General features: G+C 47.4%; 1 protein-coding gene across 1 annotated transcript in view; it reads right to left on the bottom strand.

The window, feature by feature from the left end:
* Window positions 1–18,395, bottom strand: part of OGDHL (oxoglutarate dehydrogenase L) — a 28,041-nt gene extending 9,646 nt beyond the window's left edge. Inside the window, 12 exon segments of the mRNA XM_028512809.2 lie at window positions 173–325; window positions 626–805; window positions 1,633–1,761; window positions 1,891–2,070; window positions 4,493–4,583; window positions 6,311–6,457; window positions 7,298–7,449; window positions 7,598–7,713; window positions 8,117–8,219; window positions 12,087–12,257; window positions 14,246–14,450; window positions 18,288–18,395. Of these exon segments, the coding sequence (XP_028368610.1) occupies window positions 173–325; window positions 626–805; window positions 1,633–1,761; window positions 1,891–2,070; window positions 4,493–4,583; window positions 6,311–6,457; window positions 7,298–7,449; window positions 7,598–7,713; window positions 8,117–8,219; window positions 12,087–12,257; window positions 14,246–14,449 (1,626 nt within the window). The 5' untranslated portion in view covers window position 14,450; window positions 18,288–18,395.
* Window positions 18,396–21,893: the final 3,498 nt, after the last annotated feature.

The raw sequence follows: 21,893 nt of genomic DNA, 5'->3' as shown, positions 1-21,893 counted from the left end.
AATTAAAGGCTGTTGATAATTGAAGGGTCATATTGACTATTTCTTTAAATCACCAGTTCCTAGCACTGGGCTGGTAATATCAGCAAGTACCCCAGGGTCATGGCTCTGTAGAGGCTTATCCCAGGTGTTCATGAGGCCCACCCATCCACCTAATCCCCCCCCACACACACACCTCGAACTCCTGCAGGGTCACTGTGTCCTCAGCAATGAGCTTGTCTGCATGCTTCTTCAGCACAGGCACCTGTCTGTGGATCTGCTTGTACATGAGTGGCTGCATGAACATGGGCTCATTCATCTCATTGTGGCCATGCCAGCAGTAACAGACCTTCAGGGACATCAGGGGAGGGGGCTCAGTCCCTGTCCCCAAGCAATGCAGGCATAGTCACCGCATAACCGGGCACATCTGGCAGGGCATACCCTTCAACGAATCTGAAAGCGCTTGCCACAACCTCTCACTGAATGTCCCACCCTCAAGCCTTTGAACATTTTGTTCTTGGTAGCACTAAACCTTCTGTATCCCAGAACTCCCAGCCCCAACTGTCACAGGTGCTGCAAACCTGGGGCACTCAGCACAGCCAGGACAGGCTGCACACCCCCTGCCCTGGCCTCTGCCCCTGAGACCCACCAGGTCCACAACAGCATCTTTATTGAAGGTGTTCCTCCACTGGGCTGCCACACTGCACACGTATATCACAGCCTCGGGGTCATCTGCATTCACATGGAAGATGGGTGCATTGACCACATGGGCCACATCAGTGGGGTATGGTGAGAAGCATACCATTCGGGGGTCTGTGGTGAAGCCAGTCTGCAGAAGCAGGAGGAACTGGAAGTGCCTGGTTATTTAGAGCTAAACTGTTGGTCAAGGAGCTGGGGAGGTCTTTGCCTCAAGGTCCATCAGGTGTGCCCAGGAGGTATATGGGACATGAAGGGATAATGGGTGAGTGGTCCCAAAATCAGACTCAGCAGCAGGTCCCATGGGGATGGCAGCAACACCCGAGGAAGTGTACCTGCTCTTTTTTCTGCAATCACATTATACATTGGTAGGGAGGAATGCAGAACTGGGTAAACCCCAGTCTCACCAGTTACTAACTGTACAATCTTGGACAAGGTACTTAAATTCCAAAAGCCTCAGTTTTCTCACTATTGAAAGGTTTCATTAAATTCCTATTTCACAGGGTTATTCTGTGAAAATTTGATGACTTAATGCAAATGAGGCAGTTAACTCAGGGCTCCATAGGCTCAGAAGAACTTTTATTAACCACAGGTGCCTGAAATGCAAATGCCTGTGAAAGTTGTGTTCTAAGACTGACTAATTTACATGAAGCTAAAGGCAGCATCTAGCCACATGTCCAGCCACTGTACTTGTTTCACCTGTACTCCTTTGTCCTTCTACTTTTCATCATGATGACTGATAAGTAGGTAGACAGACAGATAGATGTATATATCTCCCAATTTCACAGACCAGGAAACCAAGGCAGGAGAGAATAGGCATCCTACCTGAGGTCACACACAGGGACATGGAAGAGCAGTGGGATTAGAACCAGGATGGTCTCACTCTTCCCCTCAAAGTGCTGCCTGGATTTAGGGATGGGCAACACCGGCAAGGCCTGTTATGCAGCCAGGCCCCTTCACCTGGTTGTTGACAACAACACGCACGGTGCCATTGGTGGTGTAAGAGGGTAGGTCACTCAGGTGAAAGGTCTCATAGACCACACCCTGACCAGTGAAGGCAGCATCCCCATGAACCAGGATGGACATGACCTACAGAGCAGAGTGTGAGCCAGGAGGAGGCCCCCTGCCCCAGCCTACATACCCCAGCCCTGTCCCCTATACTGCAGAGAGCCAGGGCCCACCCCTCAGAGCCCACCCCTCAGGGTCAGGTGAGCCTACCTTCTTGTCCTGGGTATCCCCACGGTAGAACTGCTCTGCCTTAGTTTTCCCCTGTACCACAGGGTCGACAGCTTCCAGGTGAGAGGTGTTGACAACAAGTGACAGTGTAATGTTCCTGTTTGTGACCCAGTTGATCCTTTCATGGTACATGCCAAGGTGATATTTGACATCTCCAGAGCCCTGGGGTTGAGGTAGACTATGGTGAACCTGGCCCTCCCACCTCAGACAGGGAGACAGATGGCCAGAGACACGGAAGTGCACAGTGTGACTGAAACAGCCTTTGGATTCTACTCCCAGGAAAGGCTTGTGCTGTCCCTGATGCACACCCTCTTCCAGCCACCTCATACCCCTGCACAGTGCCTCTCCTTGCTTTTCAGGTTGGCCTGAGAAAGGCTGAGGCCAGACAAGCCACAACCTCATCAGGGCCTCTCTGCATTTCAACTACCATCCTCTTTTCATAAATGACTGAAGAGTGGGAAGGGGGTAAAGCATCAGTCGGAAGTGGCCAGACAGCCAGCAGCAATGAAAGCGGAGAAATGAAGGATGGCTCCTAAGTGGTGTGGAAAGCACTGGCCAAGCCTCTGGGCAAACACTAGAGCTGAGCTCCTCCTAACTCCTTATAGCATGTAACAGATGAAGCCACAATACCAGAGGAAAACATGACATATTTTATAATCCTAGAGTAGGGAAAGCCTTTCTAAACAATGTGAAAAACTCAGAAGCCATAAAGGATAAGACAGCTAAAATCTAATAAATTCATCATGGGGGAAGCAAATCCATACACAGTGTTAACAGAAAAACCAAGCTGAAAAATTATTTACAAGACAAATGCAGGCAAAAGGCTAATCCCCTCAATATATAAAGCACTTTTATTAATCAGTAAGATACAGCCCAAAACCCCATAGAGAAATGTGCAAAAGCCATGAAGAGGAAGTTACAGAAAAAGAAATATGCATGGCTTAAAAACATGAGAAAATACAAAAACTCGTAACAAAGAAACATGTTAAAATTTAATTATCTGTGCCCCAATAGTATTGGCAAAAATAACTAGGGCACATATTGGAAAGATTCAACAGAGTAAAGGAGGACTGGGGCACTCCCACACACAATGGTGGACTCGCTAATGTCTGCAAGCCCTCTTAGCTCCAGCCCCAGCATCTCTCAGACACTACCTAACAATATGATCACACACATGTGCAAAGACAATCATTCCAGCAACCTAATGCCCATGTAGAGGAGATGGCATAAATCAATGGGACACCAGAAGCTCAAGGAGTTCCCTGTGCTGCTGTGAAAACAACCGCTTGTTAAGTGAAAACAACAAGGTGTAGGAGCTACTCCCCTGGTCTTTTACAAATGAGGCCATACTGGACAAATATGTGTGTTTGTATCTGCATGTGACATTTATGTAAGTACATACTTTAACACAACAAACACTGGCCACAGTGGAGCCTCTGAGAGCAGGAAAGGGGGCTCACCAGGGAGACATATTCTCATTGTATAAGCTTTAAAAAAAAAAGCTCATATTTTTTAGTTAAAAAAACTAGTAAATACTTTCTTAAAGTATTCTTTGACCAGGATTTACCCCCATCATTTCTGATTCTTCACAACCATCTGAGACAGGTGCTGCTATCCCCACTACACAGAAGAATAAGCTGAGGCTCAGAGAGATAACGGTGCCAGAGCTAAACGGACAGGACAGTGAGAAGATTCTGGGCTGGGAGGAAGCAGATGCGGGTTCCAGTCCTGCCCTGGCTTAATGTGCTGGGACATTAGAACAGTCATATAATGTGATTCACTTTAACAACCAAGCACCTGTGCTGGGTGCTCGAGCTTTGGGGATGAGATCCCTGCCCTTATTCTGCTCTCAGTCTGGAGTGGAAAACTCACACACACACACACACACACACACACACACACACACGCATATGTGTGCACAGGCTGGATAAGGCTAGAACAGAGATGGTGAGAGGGCAAAGGTGGCACAGTGGAGGAAGTGACAGACCCACTGCCTGGAGGACTATCGGAGCCACCCAAAGAGGAAGCAGGCAGTACTGTACAAGAGGCAGAAAGCAGAGGAAAGAGGAGGGCTGTCAGGACTGAGACCCAGCATGGCAATGGCATGGGCTGTGAGGCATGCACAACATGCATGCACGTCAGAAACAAGGAATGAGCAGAAAAATGTTTCCTCTGTTCATCAGTGGGCACAGGTAACTGTCCTGATCTCCCAAGGCTGTCCTGGACAAACAATGATTAAGGCCATCTGAACTGATGGATAAGACTAGGTAGAAAGGCATAGCCCAAGCCAAAGTGAATGCCTCAGGACTTCCCTGCACCTACCTGGGCCCATTTCCATAGCTGGAAATAGGGAGACTAGCTCAGCTTATCCAAGGGCTCTTCTAGCTATCAGACACCAGAGTACTTGCTCTAAAAATGGTTTAGCAGCCTCATACAAATATCCCCAGCCTCTTTCCCACTCTTCCATGTATCTGTCCATCTCAAGGTCTGTCCAAGCCTGAAAACTCCTGACCCAGTTCCTCCCCAGTCCACCTCCCAAATACCCAACTCTCCAGGGGCTCTGAAACCTGGGCTTAGCACCTACCTCATCTGCTGCCTCCAGCTTGGGGTCAAACCGGCAGAAGATCTGCTCCAGGTCCTTGCAGATGACATTAGCCAGCACATTCAGCCTGCCCCTGGAGCCAGAGGGGGCTGGGCTCTCACCTGGCACAGGAGCCGCCTTCCCTGACAGGGCCCAGCACCAGTGTGCTCCCTGCCCACCTCAGACCCATTAGAATCATCACAGAGTATGGGGACCCCACCCCCCAAATAGAGCCCGAGGGACGCCCAACCCATTCAACCTGACTCAATCTACAAGGTATGTGAGTGATCCTGGCTGGCCAGTTCCCCCAGACACCCCTCCCTACACACCTCTGACTCAGGAGCCCTCATGAGCAGGAAACCACCAGCCTCATGGTGGAGTGCCCACCCTCCCCACCCAGTACTTTGGCCCCAGTCTGCTATTGCATCGCTGTGGTTCACACGTGACCCCCAGCCTAGCTCAGCAGTGTCTTGGAGCAGTAGAGGGAAGAAGGAACTAGACTGACCTAAGATCGGGAGTTACCAGAGGAACAGAGGTCTGAGAAGTGGGGGTACAGGTAAGGAGCCAGGAATTAGGGATTCTCCGGTCCAACCTGAACTTCCCATCTGGGGGCAGTTAATTAGGGGTGGGCACCAGCCAATGGAGACACAATGCATGACTTAAAAATCATCTCCCAAAGCCCCCCAACAGATGCTAGCCCCAAACACACACACAGCTCAGTCCAACCTCCAGAGTCACATGGCCCTGTGACAGAAGGTGGGCTTCTCTCCTGTTCTGTGGGGTCACAGGAGCCATGGGGCCATGGGCAAAGCCCTTCAACCTCAAAGGCCCCTTTGTGACTATGGAGGCCTGGACCAGAACATCTCTCAGCTCCCAGAGCCCTCCTCAGGCTAAGAGCCTGGTCAGCACCACCATATAGTCCCAGGGCTGACCCTAACCACCCAGTGCCATCCTCTTCCACAGGTCCACTGAAGCCACAGGGCCCATGCTACCTGAGACCATGGGGCCAGCTCTGCCTGACCCTCTGACCAGACACTGAGAATTCCAGATCCCTCAGAGCAGGAAGCCTGTGATGGGCAAACTCTCAGCTCCCATCAGAACAGCTCACAGGATGGAGACCCTCTCACCCTGCATCTGGACACCTGGACATCCCTCATGCTGATGCAGTCTGGGGCTGGCCCAACCATGAGCAACTGGAAATGGTCATAGGAAACACAGGGGCTTTATTCCCAGACTGTTCAGCATGTTCTCTCACAGCCCATTCAGCATGAACCCTGACCACCTTTACTTGTCCCCAGGCCGTATTCCTCATTAGACCACAGGCACCAGCTCAGAAGTTACTGCCCAGTTGCCAAGTCAGGCTTCCATGTGTTTTATCAAGGACACAGAGAAACATGTAGCCAGCTTGCAGCAGGGGAAGAGACCTCCAGAGAAACTCCTCCAGGGTATGCCAGTCAGGGCCCACCTGCCCAGGCTCTGCCTGCACTTCCCTAGAACAGACCCTTTCACATCTCCTTGTCCACAGGAACCTCAAGAAATGCAGTATAACCCTTTTCTGAAATAGTTACCCTCCTGGGGACAGTGGTAACAGGGTGAGAGAGAAACCAAGTCTGAGAGAGCCTGGTTAGTTCCTGGCTTTGTGGCTTTAGCCAAGTGCTTGGCTCTTTCAGTGATAAATAGGGACTCTGGGAACTTTCTAGGTCATTCTGTTCTCATGTCCCACTAAAACCCCTGCTCTGATTCTCATCCCCTCCCTTCCACCTCAGTCTACTGGGCCTGGAGGAGAATGAATAAGGCTGTGGAAGGGAGGAAGGGGCCCACCTGTGTGGCATCCCCAAGATGACATTCTCAATCCCCATCTCACTCGATTTGTCAATGATGGTCTTGAGGGCAGGAATCATGACCTCACAGCACTCCAGGCCAAACCGCTTCTCTGAGGACCACTTCCTGGCCAGGAAGTCTTCAAACCTGTTTGAGGAGAGGAGGGAAAGAATGGAGAGGCTGAGGCTCATGGGGTTATTCATGATGGTTTGGAGCAGGGTACTCAGAACAAAGGAAGTTGCAAAATCACCTGCCTCCACATACTCCAGGACCTGCCACAGATACCACAATGCCCCTACCAGCAAGGAGCACAAGTCTGAGGGAAGCTGTGGTCCTCCCAGCTTAACCAAAAACCTCTGCCTACACCCATTCCCAGCTACCATCCTCTCTCCCCCTTCCAGTCAAACTGCTCTAATGAGCCACCTCCCCACTCCCAGCCCACTGCCTTCTGTGCGCATATACACTGCAACCTGCCTCTCTCACCACAAACCAAAGACCTCTTCTCAGCTAAAGTCAAATTCCAGCCCAACCTCACTGCTCAGGAATCTACTCTGTATCCAGCAGCTGAGCCAGGTGCTCCTCCAGACCCCTGCACCCCTGGGCAGACCCAGCTTCAGAGAAGTTAGTAGGCAAAGCCAGGTGGTTCCCCACCACGAGGGCCCTGCCTGTACTCACTGCACACAGAGACATCTTTCTGAGCAAACATTACCAAAGCCACTTTCTGTTACTTTGGCCCTTCTTGGTGTACCTCTGCTGCCATATTCTCTGGAGCTCAATCCCTGCACACATACCCAGCTCAGCCTGAACACCTGGCCCCAGTGCTCCTCCTAAGGGCCTCTTCCAAGCCAGGGGGTGAGGCATATCCAGTCCTGCCTTCCCTTGCAAGGCTTCCTCTTAGTTTATTAGCCAGGGTCTGGGACACCTTGTACAGCTGGGAGCAGGCCCTCCAGCCACTCAGACCATCTGGGGTACTGCTGAGGGCCTGACCTCATGGAGAGCACCAGCCGGGCCAGCAGGGTCCGTTTCTCCTCACTGGAGAACTGCATCACGCCAGGGGTCTCAAACTTCTGCCAAATCCACTGGCACTGTTCCACGTCGTTGATGAACATGAACTCCAGGCCAATGTGCTGGCAGTATTGCTCTAGGAGAACAGGGGTATATTCCACAAGAGCCAGGAAGAGGGACAAATGACCAGGCATCTGAAACAGATAAGGCAGCACCCTCCTTCCCTCCAGCAGGTTCCAGAGAGCTCCAGCAGGTGTGCCCAACACACTTGCCTTTGCTCACCTCCAGGCACCGAATAATCTCCCGCAGAGAGAGGGTGTGTTCAGAGCCTCCAATGAAGGTGGTTGTAGGCAACTGGAACTCCTTATCCAGGTCAGCCTCCCGCAGGTCACAGAAGGCTGAGGAGGCACACATGGCAAAGCCCAGGAGGCAGAGGATGAAAGAGGGATCAGGCCCAGGTGGAGCCCAGCATGTTCTCCAGACCTCCCCCCATTACACCCAGCACCCTCCCACCAGGTCCAGCCTAAGCTCAGGGAACCTCTGTCTGCAGGAAACATGGAGTGAGAATCAGAGCCCAGCTTGCTGCCATGAGGGTGAGGCTGGACAAGTCTCAAGCTTGCTGAGCATGGTGCATCAGCTAAGGAATACAGGGAGACATCCCTCGCAGGGACACTGTGCAGTAGATGGACAAGGGTCAGATAAAAGCCTCCTGGGCTGTTTGCTGGGACCCAGGACACAGAGGCACTGGGAACAGGCACCAGCTGGTTCTGGTGTAATCAGGGCAAGAGTACCAACTCCCACCCAATTTATCGATGGTTGTGATTAAGTCTGAGGGCACAAAGCAGTCCAGGTCTGCATCCAGAATTCCCAGAGGGTCCAGCTGGGCCACACGGTGGCCCCGGATCTGGAAGAAGAAGAAAATGTCAGGGCAGAGATAGGGTCAGGTCAGCTGGACAGATCCTCACCAAGAGCAAGGTTCTGAGCCCCAGCCACACACTTCCCACTTCAGAATTTTAAATTTCCACATGTCTTCAGGATCCAACCACTGCACAGGTGCTATAAGGCTCCACCACAGCCACTGAGGTGAAAGGAACTCAATGCTGTTTTAAAGTACAACAAAAAGAAACTGACAGTAGTGAGAGAAGAGGTGGGAGGGAATAATGGCGGGGGGAAAGGGGAAGGTTTTTAGGGACATGTATAAAGGACACATGGACAAAACCAAGAGGGGTGGGATCAGGGGTGGGAGGAAGGGATGGCTGGGGTTGAGGGGAGTAGAAGGGGGAAATGGAGACAACTGTACTTGAACAACAATAAAAAAGTACAGCATCCAGCTTTCAAAAACAAGAAAGGATGCATATACAAAAGTAGTCATCCAGTAATATTAGGAGTTGCAAAATTCTAGAAACTTCCCAAATGTCCATCAACAGGAGACTGTCACATGAATATGGGAAAGCCACACAGGGGAATACTAGAGAGCTGATAAAAGGACTAAAGAAAATCCCTATCAGCTGCTATGAGGGGATCTCCACAAACAAACCATAGAAAAGCTTGTGTAGTAAACTATTATTATCTATAAAAGGGAAGCTACAGTAAATATATGCATTTGCATATATTTATATTATAAAAATAAATGTCTGTATCAGAAGAATAAATTATAAAATAAGAAAACTATAAAATATAAAAATTATTATCTATGGGGAAGTGATGAAATAGGGTAGAGTAGCAAGGCTAGAAGCTAGACTTATAAGGATATCTTGCTTTGAAGAGGTTTGATTTTGGAAACTTGTGAATATTTTATATAACCATAAAACAAAACAAAGTTTTAAAATTGAAAGTAAAACAAAATAAATGAATTAATGCATCCATTTTGAGGTATAGCTCATAGAAAAGAACTATTCCCATTGACTAATAGAATATCCTCTAAAGACAAGGAGAACTGTGGGGGAAGGTTCATAAATTCATTTCTATTACCGATCAGTAGTGTGGTGTTAGAATTATACTCTAAGACTGTTGTGTGGGGGTTGTAAGAAAATAAAGTAAGTCACTGTATTGCTGTCTTGAAGAGACTCTATTTTTGACATCTTTAAAGAAATGGTGACATAAGATTGATGAGATCAAGGATAAACCCTAAGTCCCACATTTAACACATACAGAGCATCACTACAAACCCAGAAAGTATGTTATCTTTTTTAAAAAAAAAACAACAACAACATACTTCCTGGCTGTAACCATTGACAGTGTCCAGAAGTCATGGTCAAAGCCATAGCAGAGAGCACTCCCACCCTTGCTGGGGAGGCAGGTCCCAGGGCTGAGCAGCTCCAAGCCCCTTGTCACGATGGACAGCAAAGGGACACTCAAGCACGGCCAGGGCTGACAGTAGGAGACATTTTGAGCTATGATAAAGATAACATCTATAACAGATGGCAACTAATGAAGTATGTTAAATTCATGCATTCATATCATACTAAAAAAATACAAAATATCTTCTTTGGCCACCTTTGAAAGATGCTATTGAACTACCTCAAAATTTTGAAAATTTATCAGTAAAAGGAAAAATCAAGCATTAATCCTGTCTTTCTATAGAAATTGTGCCTCAGGAGTAAATGGAGTTGACAAAGGGCAGTTTCTCTTGATAGTTCAGGTAATAAGCAAAGAAAGATTGAATTAGAATATCATCATTTTTTACCACCCTTAACAAATTAATGTATTCGGGAAGTAATTATCATAGCTGCTAACTGATAAAAGTACCATCACCATCAGGAAGCTGATTTTAAAACAAAAAAAATCAGATCTACATTTGATAAAGCTTCTAGATCTAACTACCAATTTACAGTTACATGGGACAAAGGGACAGATGAAGTAACACCATGGGGATGCAATCAGCAAAATCCAGACTCAGGAAAATTCTACAGGACAAACAGCTTGGTTTCTTCCAAAACAAACAAACAAACAAACAAAAAAAAGAAAATAAAAAAGGCAGGGTACAGAAATAGGCAAACATCAATACCAACTGAATATTGGTGACATTAAGAATTACTGTTATTATTTTTAGGTGTGATAATGCTATAATGGTATATTTTTAAGAGCCTTTATCTCTAGAAATACATGCTGAAATGTTCAATTAATGGAATATGATGTCTAGGATTTGCTTCAAAATAATCAGTGGCCACTGGGTAGCACTTGAGGTGGGTAATAGATGAATCAAGACTGGCCCTGTGGCCCTGGCCTGGTAGCTCAGTTGATTAGAGCATTAACTCTGATCTGCCAAGGTTGTGGGTTTGATCCCTGGTCAGGGCACATACAGCCATTAAATGAGTAAATACAAGAAATAACCAATGAATGCATAAACAAGTGGAACAACAAACCAATGTTTCTCTCTCTGTCTTTCTCTCCTTCCCTCCCTCCCTCTTTCACTCTAAAAACCAATACAAAATTATTTTTTAACTGGCCCTGTGTTGTGTGGGGTTCACTGCACAATTCTTCTGCTTTTTATGTTTGAAAATGCCCATAATAATAATGTGGGGTTTTTTTTTCAGTAATGTGTATAGATAAGTCAAATCAGAATTCTGCCTCCTAGTTGCCTGGCAGGTAGAGGGTACTGACCATCAGGCATAACCTTGGGCAGGCACAGAGTGACTTGGTGAATCCAGAGACTACTCTGGTTTATGTACGGCTCAGTCTTGGCTAAGGAACAAAGGCCAACTGAAGAGCTGGAAACTGTTTAGAAGATAAGGTTCTTAGGAACACCCTGAATATTGCTTTCTGTATAATATAGTTTTATGTTCCTTTCCCTTTGTTTTCTAGATCGATGGTTAAGGCCATTTTCTGCTTTTTTCATCCAGACAAGAAAAACATAATTATAAATACTGCTATTTTCTCCCAGGTAGCCCACAATCAACGCATCATAAGGCTAATAAGGGAAACTGTCCTGCTTACCTTTCCCCTTCTGTACACAAGGAGTGCAGCCACCATCCCACACAGAGGGCTCCATTCAGAGGCAAGGCACTATTCCCATTCACTAAGGCCTCCCCACACCCCAGCAGCAGCTTGATGCTCCCTCCCTCCCATGCAGTATCTGCCAAGAGCCCCAGGATGTCTTTGTGCTTCCTTCTGCCTGTCTATAAGACAACTTTCTTATCAAATACCTTCTGCCACTGATTCCCAGAGAAATCCCAAACAATAACACTTGTTTTGAAGTGAACATCCAGGGCTGCCCTCCGATTAGTACTGTTTGGTCAAGACCAAGACTATGAAACATCATCAGGACTCTTCAGCGGGGCCAGGGCCCAACCTGGGGACCCACTGGTGAGAGCCTAAGTCTCCAGAACAGAGCAGCCAGTAGTGGGAAAGCCATTTCCTGAATTACTCATTCATTCCATGAACACTAGCACCTGCTTTATACCACTCCCTGTCCTCTTGCATGCTCAATCAAGAGAAGAAAACAGACATTAACAAGGATCGATCTACTCAACCATCAGTCAATATTTACTGATATTGTTTTCTATTAAGTCCTCATCTAGGTACTTGGAGCATAGTGGTGTTTGAGACACATAACCTTCTTTCAGAAAGACCACAAACAAATCAGTATGCACAAAAAAGGCCAGGGGGTGGTAAGTGACAGGGTAATGTGACAGAGTAGCAGGAGGAGAGCCACCTGACAGAGAGAGGGCTTAGAGAAGGGTTCTCTGAAGAGACAACTTTGGAGTTGAGCAAGTTTCTTTCCTGTCAGCACCCTGAACACCTCCCAGTGTGTGCCCTACCAGCCACTTACCTGGTATGCCAGGATCAGGGACTGCACAGCCAGGTGGTCCTCCACCAACTTGCTGGTCTTGGTCCAGCTTGAGACTGATGCCCTTCTCTCAGGGACAACAGAGCAGGGCTGTGGCTGAGGTGGATCACAAGATGCTTCCTCACTGGCTTTCTGGAAGAACCTGTCCCAGGACTGGGCAGGGTTACAAGCAAGAAAACAGCCAGGTCTGAGCCTGGAAGGAGTTGAGGGTGGCACTGGTCTGGGCTCTGAGGAATGTTGGGTGTTCCTTCACCACCATAGTTCTCAGAGCCTTCCATGCCAGGAGCATGCCAAGAAGACCCCTCAAAACCAGTCTCCCACCAGGAACCAAGATCTCTCCAGGACCTAGGAAGGTGGTGGGGAGGGTGGCTATAACTTGTGACCCAGGGACTTCAGGTGTGCAAGAGGCACTCCTACCCCTAGGGGAAATATGCTTTCACACAAAGTGTGTGAGAGGAGGCCTTTGCAGAGAGCAACTGGGCAGGCAGGCCCTCAACATTTTCAGTGCATCTTTCTTTGAACTAATAATTCCACTGTTCATAATTTATTCTGTAGATGAAGTTGTACAGGTGTGCCCAGATGTATGTACATGGATATCTTTCCCTACAGGATTATTCATAAAAATGACAACGTAAAAGCAATCTAAGTGGTGATCAGTAGGAAACTGGTTAAATAAATAATGATTCATTTAGATTCTAGAAGATTATGCTATCTTTACAAAAAAATAAGGTGCATTTATTATTGTGGATGTGGATTATCACCATGATATGTTGTAAAGTAAACACAGCAGAAGAGGCTGAATGGTTTGCTACTATTTGTGTAGAAACGAAAAGCAGATGTACATGTGGACAAGCATGTCCATGTTCTAGCACAACAAATTCTCAACCTTTTTCACCTCTTGGCACACATAAACTAATTACTAAAATTCTATGCACACCAAAAAGTAGGTATAATTTTGACTCATTCATATCAGATGGCTATTGTTGTGTTGGTTGTTGTCATTTTTTATCTAACAATCTATGGAAAAAGAGGTCAGTACCCTGACTAAATAGGTATTTCATGTTTTAAAGATTCTTGTGACACCCAGTTGAAAAATCACTGTTCTAGCAGAACACATAAAAAGGCTTTCCAAATCTCACACAGTACTGATGGGACAACAAGATAGTATGAGCCCTGTGGAAAGCAATTTGGTAAAACCCATCAATATCATGTGTACAGATAATCTTTGACCCAACAGTTCCACTTTGGGATATTTCTTCTACAGATAGCTGCACACATGCAAGATGAGGAATATACAAGATTATGCACTGCGGCACTGATCATGACATCCAGAGGATGAAAATGAGCCAGATGTCTGTCCATGGGGATGTGGGTGGCACATCCATACAATGGAATATTACAAAGCTGGAAAAAAGAACAATGAGCCTCTTGATGTACTTGAGCTTGGAGCTTGGAGATGTATGTTAAGTGAAAAAAGCCTGGAGCAAAACAGTGTATGCTGCATGTTACTTTGTATAAAGAGGAAATCTAAAATTATGTATGCGGTAAGTGTACCTGAAGAAATTTTCTGAAAGGACACAGAAACAGCTGAGAATAAATTAGAATAAATTGAGACAGACTGGTGGAAGTTGAGCAGACAGATGGATTGAGAAGGATCCTTTTTACTGTCTAACCTCATACTTCTTGTTTTTGGATCATGTGAGTGTGAGTAAAGAGGAGGGAGAACAGCTTCACTTTTTACTTTCACCCTGTCATCTGATTTTTATTTTTTACCATCAGCAGGTATTTATTTTGTCAGCCCAATGCATACCTAAACACTTATGCACCTAACTACATAATAAGGTGCCACTTGGAGAAAGCATAGAATGACAAAAGGGCAGGGACTGGTCTTAGACCAGTTGTGACTAAGCACAGCATTGCCAATACTTCTCAGGCCAGCCCACTGCCCACTAGCTGGTTCAGCAACAGGAAAGCAACAGACTTTCCTGATCCAGCATGAGGACAAGGCTCTTTCACACACAGGGATGATGGATTGAAAGAAAAAGAAACCGGCGCAAGATCACACAACTGACAAATTGCTTCTCCCCTTTCCTACCCCAGGAGCTTCCCTCCCACACAGTGGGCAGGATGGGGGTGCCAACCTTGTGGACACTTTGGGGATTTTCCAACCAGGCAAAGTACATCTCCTCCATGTGACTGGAGTTGCCTCCAGCTCTGATGCTTGGAAAGGTGGCCCCGGGCCCAGACGACCTGTTGCACCAGCTGAACATCTGGATGTCATGTGGGGCCAGTAGCCTTGAGGCCTGTGCTCCCAACCGGGATGGTAGCAACTTCAGCTGATTCATTCTGGACAGAAAGAGAGGCATAAACCAAAGTACCAGGATAAAAGGAGGCTCTGGCAGCTACTCCTTCACTCATCTGTTATTTGTCAGTCATACTAGGCAGGTGGCAGAGGAGAAGTTGACAGTCTGCCAGCCCTCCTGGGTTCACTGCCTAGTGGGAGATCCCAGCAAAATAAACTCCACCAACAGCTCTCAGTTTCCTTGAGCTCCAGTCCAGCTGTGCTCCACCCATGCCAGCCTGTGTGCCAGCCCTGCCATCCCCCAAGAACCTGGTGCAAAGACACATATGACCCAGGCCCTGGAAGCACCCAGCCCAGGTCCTAGACACCGTCAGAGGGCTACATGGCACGTGCATGCAGAACCCCCAATAAGGAGTAGGCTACTTAGCTAGCCAGTCTGGAATTTGAGCAGGGGATTCCTCCATGGGCTGGATGTGCCATGCTTGGTCAGGAAAAAGCCAGAAGGGGTCTGGCTGAGCTGCACTATTTCAAAAGGCCCATGGCACACCTAGGTCTCTGGTCATTATGATCAAAAGTGACTAGTGACTTCTTTTAACTACAGTTCTGACCCACAGCACCTTCCCAGGCCAAAAGACCAATGACATGGGCCTGAACTGTCACACTTCACAGCAGGGAGGACTCAGACTCAGAGAAGGGAAGGGCACTAGGAACCAATACAGGGTAGACTAGAGGGTAGGCCCCATGCCCATCTCTTGGCTGGAACCACTCTTTGGCTCCCATACCCTTCCCAGAGCTTACTCTCAGCACCAATGCCTCTCAAAACAGCTAACATCTCAGGGGGTATAGACAGGCTGGAAACCCACCCAGGTTGGAAGGAACAAGAACCTGGAGCTCATCTCAACCCCAGTATGTCAGCTGCCCTTTTCCAGGGAAAATTCCTGAGTAAACAGTGGAAATTCTTCCACCCTCCAGAGGAGAGCAGTTCTAAGCACCTCCTCCAATCCTGAAGAGCCTCCAGGTATCCCTATCAAGGCAAGCTGAGCATTGACAGGGCTCACTGAGGCTCCTGCTGCCCAGACCTTGCCACCTCATCCTACACAGGACCTCTGTTTCCCCACCTCCACAACTGTGAGCACAGCCCTTCCTCTGCCCCAGCCCAGCATTGCCTGGACATAGAACAGCTCCCCCTAAATACTTGCTAATGCTCTTCTGCCCAAAGAATCCCAGCCTGTGAGTGAGGTCCAGCACCACAGCCACTCCACCAGAGACAATGCCAGCAGGAGGGGCCTGGGTCCCTTTGTACAACTCAGTCACAGAAAATGTGCCTTCTGGGGTGTAACTGGCTCCCAGGTCCTGCCTGGGCCTGGCCCTGTGCCAAGAGATCTTCAGCCTGGTGTGCTCAACCAACAGGGCATCTCTCCTACTTCATCAGCTCAATCAAGTCACCAGAACCATCTGTCCTTGTACAAGGGGCCAGGCCCCAAGGCAGAACAGGGTACAGTCCTCCCAGGCTATCCTCCATCTCTCCCTCCAAAGTCACATGAGCCAAAGAGAAGGGGGGATGATCTCCTCAAGCAAAGGAAAGTGGGCTCCTCAGGCAACCAGCAGCAAGTCTAAATAGGAAAATTAAAAAGCAAAACTACATTCCAGTGCAGAAAGGAAGGAGGTGGGGTCAGCTGGAACCTGAGCCCCAAGTGTCCCAAACTTCCTTCCCACATGCTGGCCCTTGAAGCTTCCAACCACATGGCCAGCCCCACCAGCTGGTGATGTCAGGCCCTACAGTGAAAGCCACTAGGGGCTGGCTCTCCCTGGAGCAGTACCTCTCCAAGTGCTGAGTAGGGGCTTGAGACAAGGGGACCCAGCCCCTGCTCTACTTCTGACCACCTCTGAAGCGTGAGCAAATACAGGGTCACCCTGGCCCAGACAGCCACTGGCCTAGGAGCTACTGGCCTGGGTTATCAGAAGAATCTAAACAACACACAAAGCTCTACCATCTGAAACCAGACAGCAAGACCATCCATCATGAGGATAAAAATAACAGCACACAATGATCACTGATCCTGGGGCAGACACTGTTCATTTAACGCTCTCAACAATCTCATGAAATAGGCACTAGGATTAGCCCCACTATATAAACAGGAAAACTGAAGCACAGAGAGGCTAAGCTGGTGAGTGATAGGGCTCTGTGTGGCTCCAGAGTCTGTGCCTCCCTCACTGAGAAGTCAAGGCACAAACCCAGATTTTGTTTGAACAATGCATTTTCCAACAGCTGCAGCCAGAGCTGCTCTCTCTGCCAGCACTGACCCCTACCCCCACAGGGGAATGGGACAGTTCAAGAGGACAGTGACAAAGTCTGGCTGTACCCAACCTGGCTTGGTGCAGGAACATAGTGTTTTACGAACAATAAACTGTCTGGGCAAGACACTGCTGTGGCCTTCACCCGGCCTGGCAGGAGGGCAGTCAGACAGTCACCCCTGCCCCATCCCAGCAGGGCTTGAGGACCCAGGAGCCCTGGAGGGCTGGAGACAAAGCCAACCTCAGTACTTAGAGCCAGAGCCCCTGCCAGCCCTGCCAGGGCCAACCTACACAGCAAAGGTAGTAGCAGAGTCAGGCACCCTGCCCATCCCCTACCCAGCCCAGCTCCCAGTACATTACCAGGCAGGTTGCTCTGGGAAGCTCTTGGGGTGGAAGGGGTCTCTTCTCTAGGGAAAAGGTCAGTAATATCCCCACCCCTATCTTTAGAACAATCACAACTGCAGACATCCCAATCACTAATCCTCCCCCACACATGGCCTGGTCTGCACTGTCCTGGTGAGGACTGCTCTTTAATCCGCCCACTGTAGAAATCAGTTCAGAGATCCCAAGACAGGAAGGACCCTCCTCAAGACCTTGAAGCTGGGCAGCAGCAGAGCCTGGACTCACATTCTAATTGAGTGAGCTTTACTCAGGCATAAACTCCAACTCTAGTTTTTTGAACCCAAGAGAAAGCCCCAGAAGCAGACTCCAAGGTGGGAAGCAGGATAGGGCGGGTCTGCTTTTGTACTTAGCAGAGGTGAAGGGCCTGAGCTAAAGCCCAGAGAGGGGCAAAGTACAAAAGTAGATGGGGCCTGTTCCAAGGTATGTGGGTGAAGGAGCTGTGACGGTGGTCAGGAGGGAGGGGTATCAGAGTGGGGCACTTGGGGGACCTGTTAATACCCATTGCACCTTGCTAGGATCTCTTGAGTAAACCTACCCCACCCACCTCCTCCCACATCTCTCTGGAGGTGGTTGAAATACTTCCCAGGCTGGCTATGACGTCAGGCCAGTCTTGCCTCTCTCAGGGCGTCGGTTTCCCCATTTTCAAGAGTAGACAGTGATTAAATCTCATCTGTAAGGGCTCTGCCCTCATGAAGTCCTGTGACTTTGAAGCCGACTGCGTGTCCAGTCAGGCACAAAACTAGGGGCCCTCCCAATCCAGCATGCTTCTCTGCAGCTCAGCCCCTTGAATGGGCAAAGAGCAGCAAGCCCTACCCTAGACCACAAAAGATAGTGTGGGCACTCTGTAGTCTTTCGAGCTGGCGATCTAATGCAGAAACACCGTTTGCACATCACTCCTTCATGCAAAATCACTGCATTCACAAGGTCACACCTGCGTGGAGGACTGCAGGTCCTAAAGGAGGTCACGGTGAGCCAAGGACGCAGACAATGTCACACTCATCCCCTCTTCCCCGCCCACCCCCCTCCTCGCCCCGCCACACATTCCCTTCCATACATGGGCCCCGGGCTCAAGACTACAGGTAGCGGCACGCCAGAACCTGGGAAGAGGAGCGCATGAGCCGCCCCCGAGACGCTGGGAAAAGATGGGACAGAAGGACTGAGAGGAGAGGAGCCACAGTGCTCACCCGGCCAGCGGGGTTCTGCGCAGCAGAGTGGTCGGGTGGATACAGGTCAAGAATGTGAGCGCAGGGGTGAGCGGAGAACTTTGCCAATTACCTGGGTCTAGTGACGCAGCTGCAGCTGTGCAGTGGGTCAGCAAGCGCAGGCCCTGGAGACTCCCAGGCACCCTGATGTCTCGTGGATGCCACGCTCCTCCCCTCCCCCACCCCGGCGCTGTCCGTGGTGCTGACGGCCCAGGCCCTAAGCCTCTCAGGCCCGGAAGAGAGATCTCGCAAACTACAGGGCAGGGAGACCCCAAACCATGCTGACTACTGAGCCCTGAAAACATATCGTCCTTTTCCAAACACTAAGAAAGAAGCATGTGAAAGAAAACAAGCAGAAGTTTGTGTGTAAGGGGGAATAGTTTATGTTTTATCTTTTGTAAATGAGATGCTATTAAAAGTCCCACTGTCTTGAGGCTATCTGGAAGAAAAGATGAGATAATGCATACATAGTTTTTATCACAAAGCTAATACACATTTTACCCATCCATTGTCCCAGTGATGGAAACATAGGATGCCTTAATTTCCCTGTTGCCACAAACAATGCTACAATCAACACCTTCTTACACTTTCCTCATAAATATATGTGGAAGTTTCTCTGCAATATATAATCAGGAGCTGGATTGCTAGGTCATCAGTGTGTGTTTACAGTACTTAACTTGGCTCAGCAGTGTCACACTGCTGCTCGAGTCTACATTCCCATAAATAGTACAAGAGGATATTTCAGTTCTCATAACCCAGCCAGGGTTGACAGTGTTCAGCTTTCTAATATTTGCCAGAATAACAGATGCAATGTTGTGTTATTTTTTAAATCTACATTTAGCTGATTATCAATGATTTACATCTCACATTCTTTTTAATCTTGGGGCTTTCTTTTTGTATTTCTCTTGGGTTTTTGTTCACATTTAGATGCAGGAGTTCCTCATGTAGGAACATATATGTCTGTGATTCAAACCACCATCAACCCTCCATGGATTATTGTAACAGCCCACTAACTGGCCTCATTGCTTCCACATTTACATCCCTAAATTTTAATCTCAACACAGAAGGCAAACTTTTCCTTGTAAAACACTGATTCAAATCATGTTGCCTCTCAAATGACTTCCATTTCATCCAAAGTAAAAGCCAAAATCTTTATATTTGCTTCTAAGGCCTTTTATATCACTTCAAATACTTCAGGCATGCAACCATGTTTAACGAAGAAAATTAGGGAACCAAAAAAATGTAATGTAATACTCCACATGTAAATTAAAAACATATGCCCACAAAGCTACAATATACCTTTCACAAGAAAACATTCAAATATACATATAACACATTAATATGGTTGCCTACGGTGGGAAAAGGTTGGGGGATGCAGAGGTAATTAATTAATTACCCATCCCAATACTGATAGGGTGCCATGAACAGAGAAATACTCTACCCCCTGCACCTAAAGTCTCCCACTAAGAGTTGTTTATTTGAAGATATCTTAAAGTCCATATGACCAAGAACCATACTCATTTAATTTACAATTATATCCCCAGAACTTTTCATAGTATCCAACTCATAGTATGTTTTCAGTAAATATTTGTTGAATGAATAATTGAATGAGTAAATGGATACCTAACTTGGATCCCAAAGGATAAATACAAATAAGAGTTTGTCTGATGCAGAAGCATAGGGTTCATTGGGAGTTCTTTGACTAAAAGCACACAAGAAAATTTCCTGGTCTGCTTAAGCCAAAAAGTTCATAGGAAGGTTGTCTATAGCACAACTTACAAAATCAGAGACAAACTGAAGAATTACTCTTAGGAAGCAGGGCTGAGCCAGAAATGGACTATCTCTTAAAGATTCTTATGATGTTCAAAATTCAAGTTTCAGGAATAAAGAGAACCTAAATGATCTGGCTTTGGGTGAAGTTGCGGAGAAAAGGCCTGAAGCCACACATCTGAAACACATGAATTCAGAAGCAAGGCAGATGGTCCATGGATGCTAGTACCACGAGAAATAGGAATGAATGCTGGGGAGGAAAAATCAACACATGTGCACTGACAACCTCCAGAAGAAAAGCACCATACAAAAAGGCAGAGTTGTATAAAAGGCTAGGGAATGGAAACTGCCTGGATATGTACAGGGGACAGGCATTCTAGTCCAGGTGGGACCCAGTTTTGTATACCATGTCAAGGGATTTGGACTCTATTTAGTAGGAAAGGACACCAGCAATATTTTAATCTCTGAAGACCATGATCAGGTTTGCATTTTAGAAAGCTTTCTCTGGCAACTGGAGGGAGGACAGAGTGTTAAAAGGTGAGAGTAAAAATATATCCATATGATAGGCAATAAAACATTGGCAGTAGAGATAGAGAAAGGGAGACAGATCTGAGAAACATTTAGGAATATTAGCACTATAGGGTTTAGCAGTTGACCAGGCAGAGTGGTGAAGCAATGATAACTCACAGATTTCTGGTTTTAGTGATTTTAGTGGACAGTGGAACCACTCAGTGAGCTGGGAAAAGGGAGGAGATTCACATTGGGCAAACTGACAGAGAAGTTTACTAGTTAAAGGCCCAAATGAGCCACTTAAGAAAGACAAAGAGTGTGACATGGAAGAGCAAGCAGGAACAAAGTCCTAGCAAATTAAAAGATTCCAGAGACTTCTGTTTGCCCACAGTGGTCTTCAGAGTCATGAGAGGAAACACAGGGTCATGGATGGGGAGAGAGCCACACAGAATGGAGGGAAGCTGAGTCACTGAAGGGCAGGGTAGAACAACAGAGGACAAAGCCCATACTGTGGGAGCCTGCAGGGCTGTCAGGCCTTACAGCCTAATTGATGCTCTGCTAATTACACTGATTAAAGCAAACACTTCAGGTAACCAAGGCTCCTGTGAGGATGGCTTCCAGAAGACTGAGATGAGCCATGACTGTGAAGATCTACAAACAATTTTCAGAAGCAGAATCTTTCTTTTCTTCCATGTGGATGTCAGATCACACAAGTTTATATTTATTCTGGTTGTACAGAATTTAAAATATATAGAATATAGAGAAAAAGATGAAAAATCCCCCTTCCATCTACCCCAACTTCACCTTTATCCCCCTCTAGAGATAGATAACTACTAAACATCTTGGTGACATTTTCACAAAACTGTCTATGTATTTTCCAATGTCCACTTCACAAAGATACACTTATAAAGACATTAAGTGGGGACTTCCCAGCCTCACAGGAGAGATCCTTGGAGAGACCCACAGGGTCTTAGAATGTACACAAATCTACACACCTGGAAATAAGTACCAGATGGTCCCACTTTGCTTGTGGGTAGTGGAGGAAGTGACTAAAAGCTGACAGAGAGCTGAGTAAGCAGCATTGTTCCCTCTCAGACCCCTCCCCCACATACAGTACCATAGCACAGCAAAGTGGGTTACCCCACCCTAGCAAATACCTAAGGCTGTACCCCTTACTATATAACAGACTCAAGGAGGCAAAATATGACCCAAATGAAAGAATAGATCAAAGCTCCAGGAAAAATACAACTAAGCAATGAAGAGATAGCCAACCTATCAGATGCAGAGTTCAAAACACTGGTAATCAGG

The sequence above is a fragment of the Phyllostomus discolor genome, chromosome 5 (genome assembly GCF_004126475.2).
Source record: "Phyllostomus discolor isolate MPI-MPIP mPhyDis1 chromosome 5, mPhyDis1.pri.v3, whole genome shotgun sequence".
NCBI classification, from domain to species: Eukaryota; Metazoa; Chordata; class Mammalia; order Chiroptera; family Phyllostomidae; genus Phyllostomus; species Phyllostomus discolor.
Note: the sequence above shows the minus strand (reverse complement) of the source record. Positions and strands in the feature narration are given on the sequence as shown.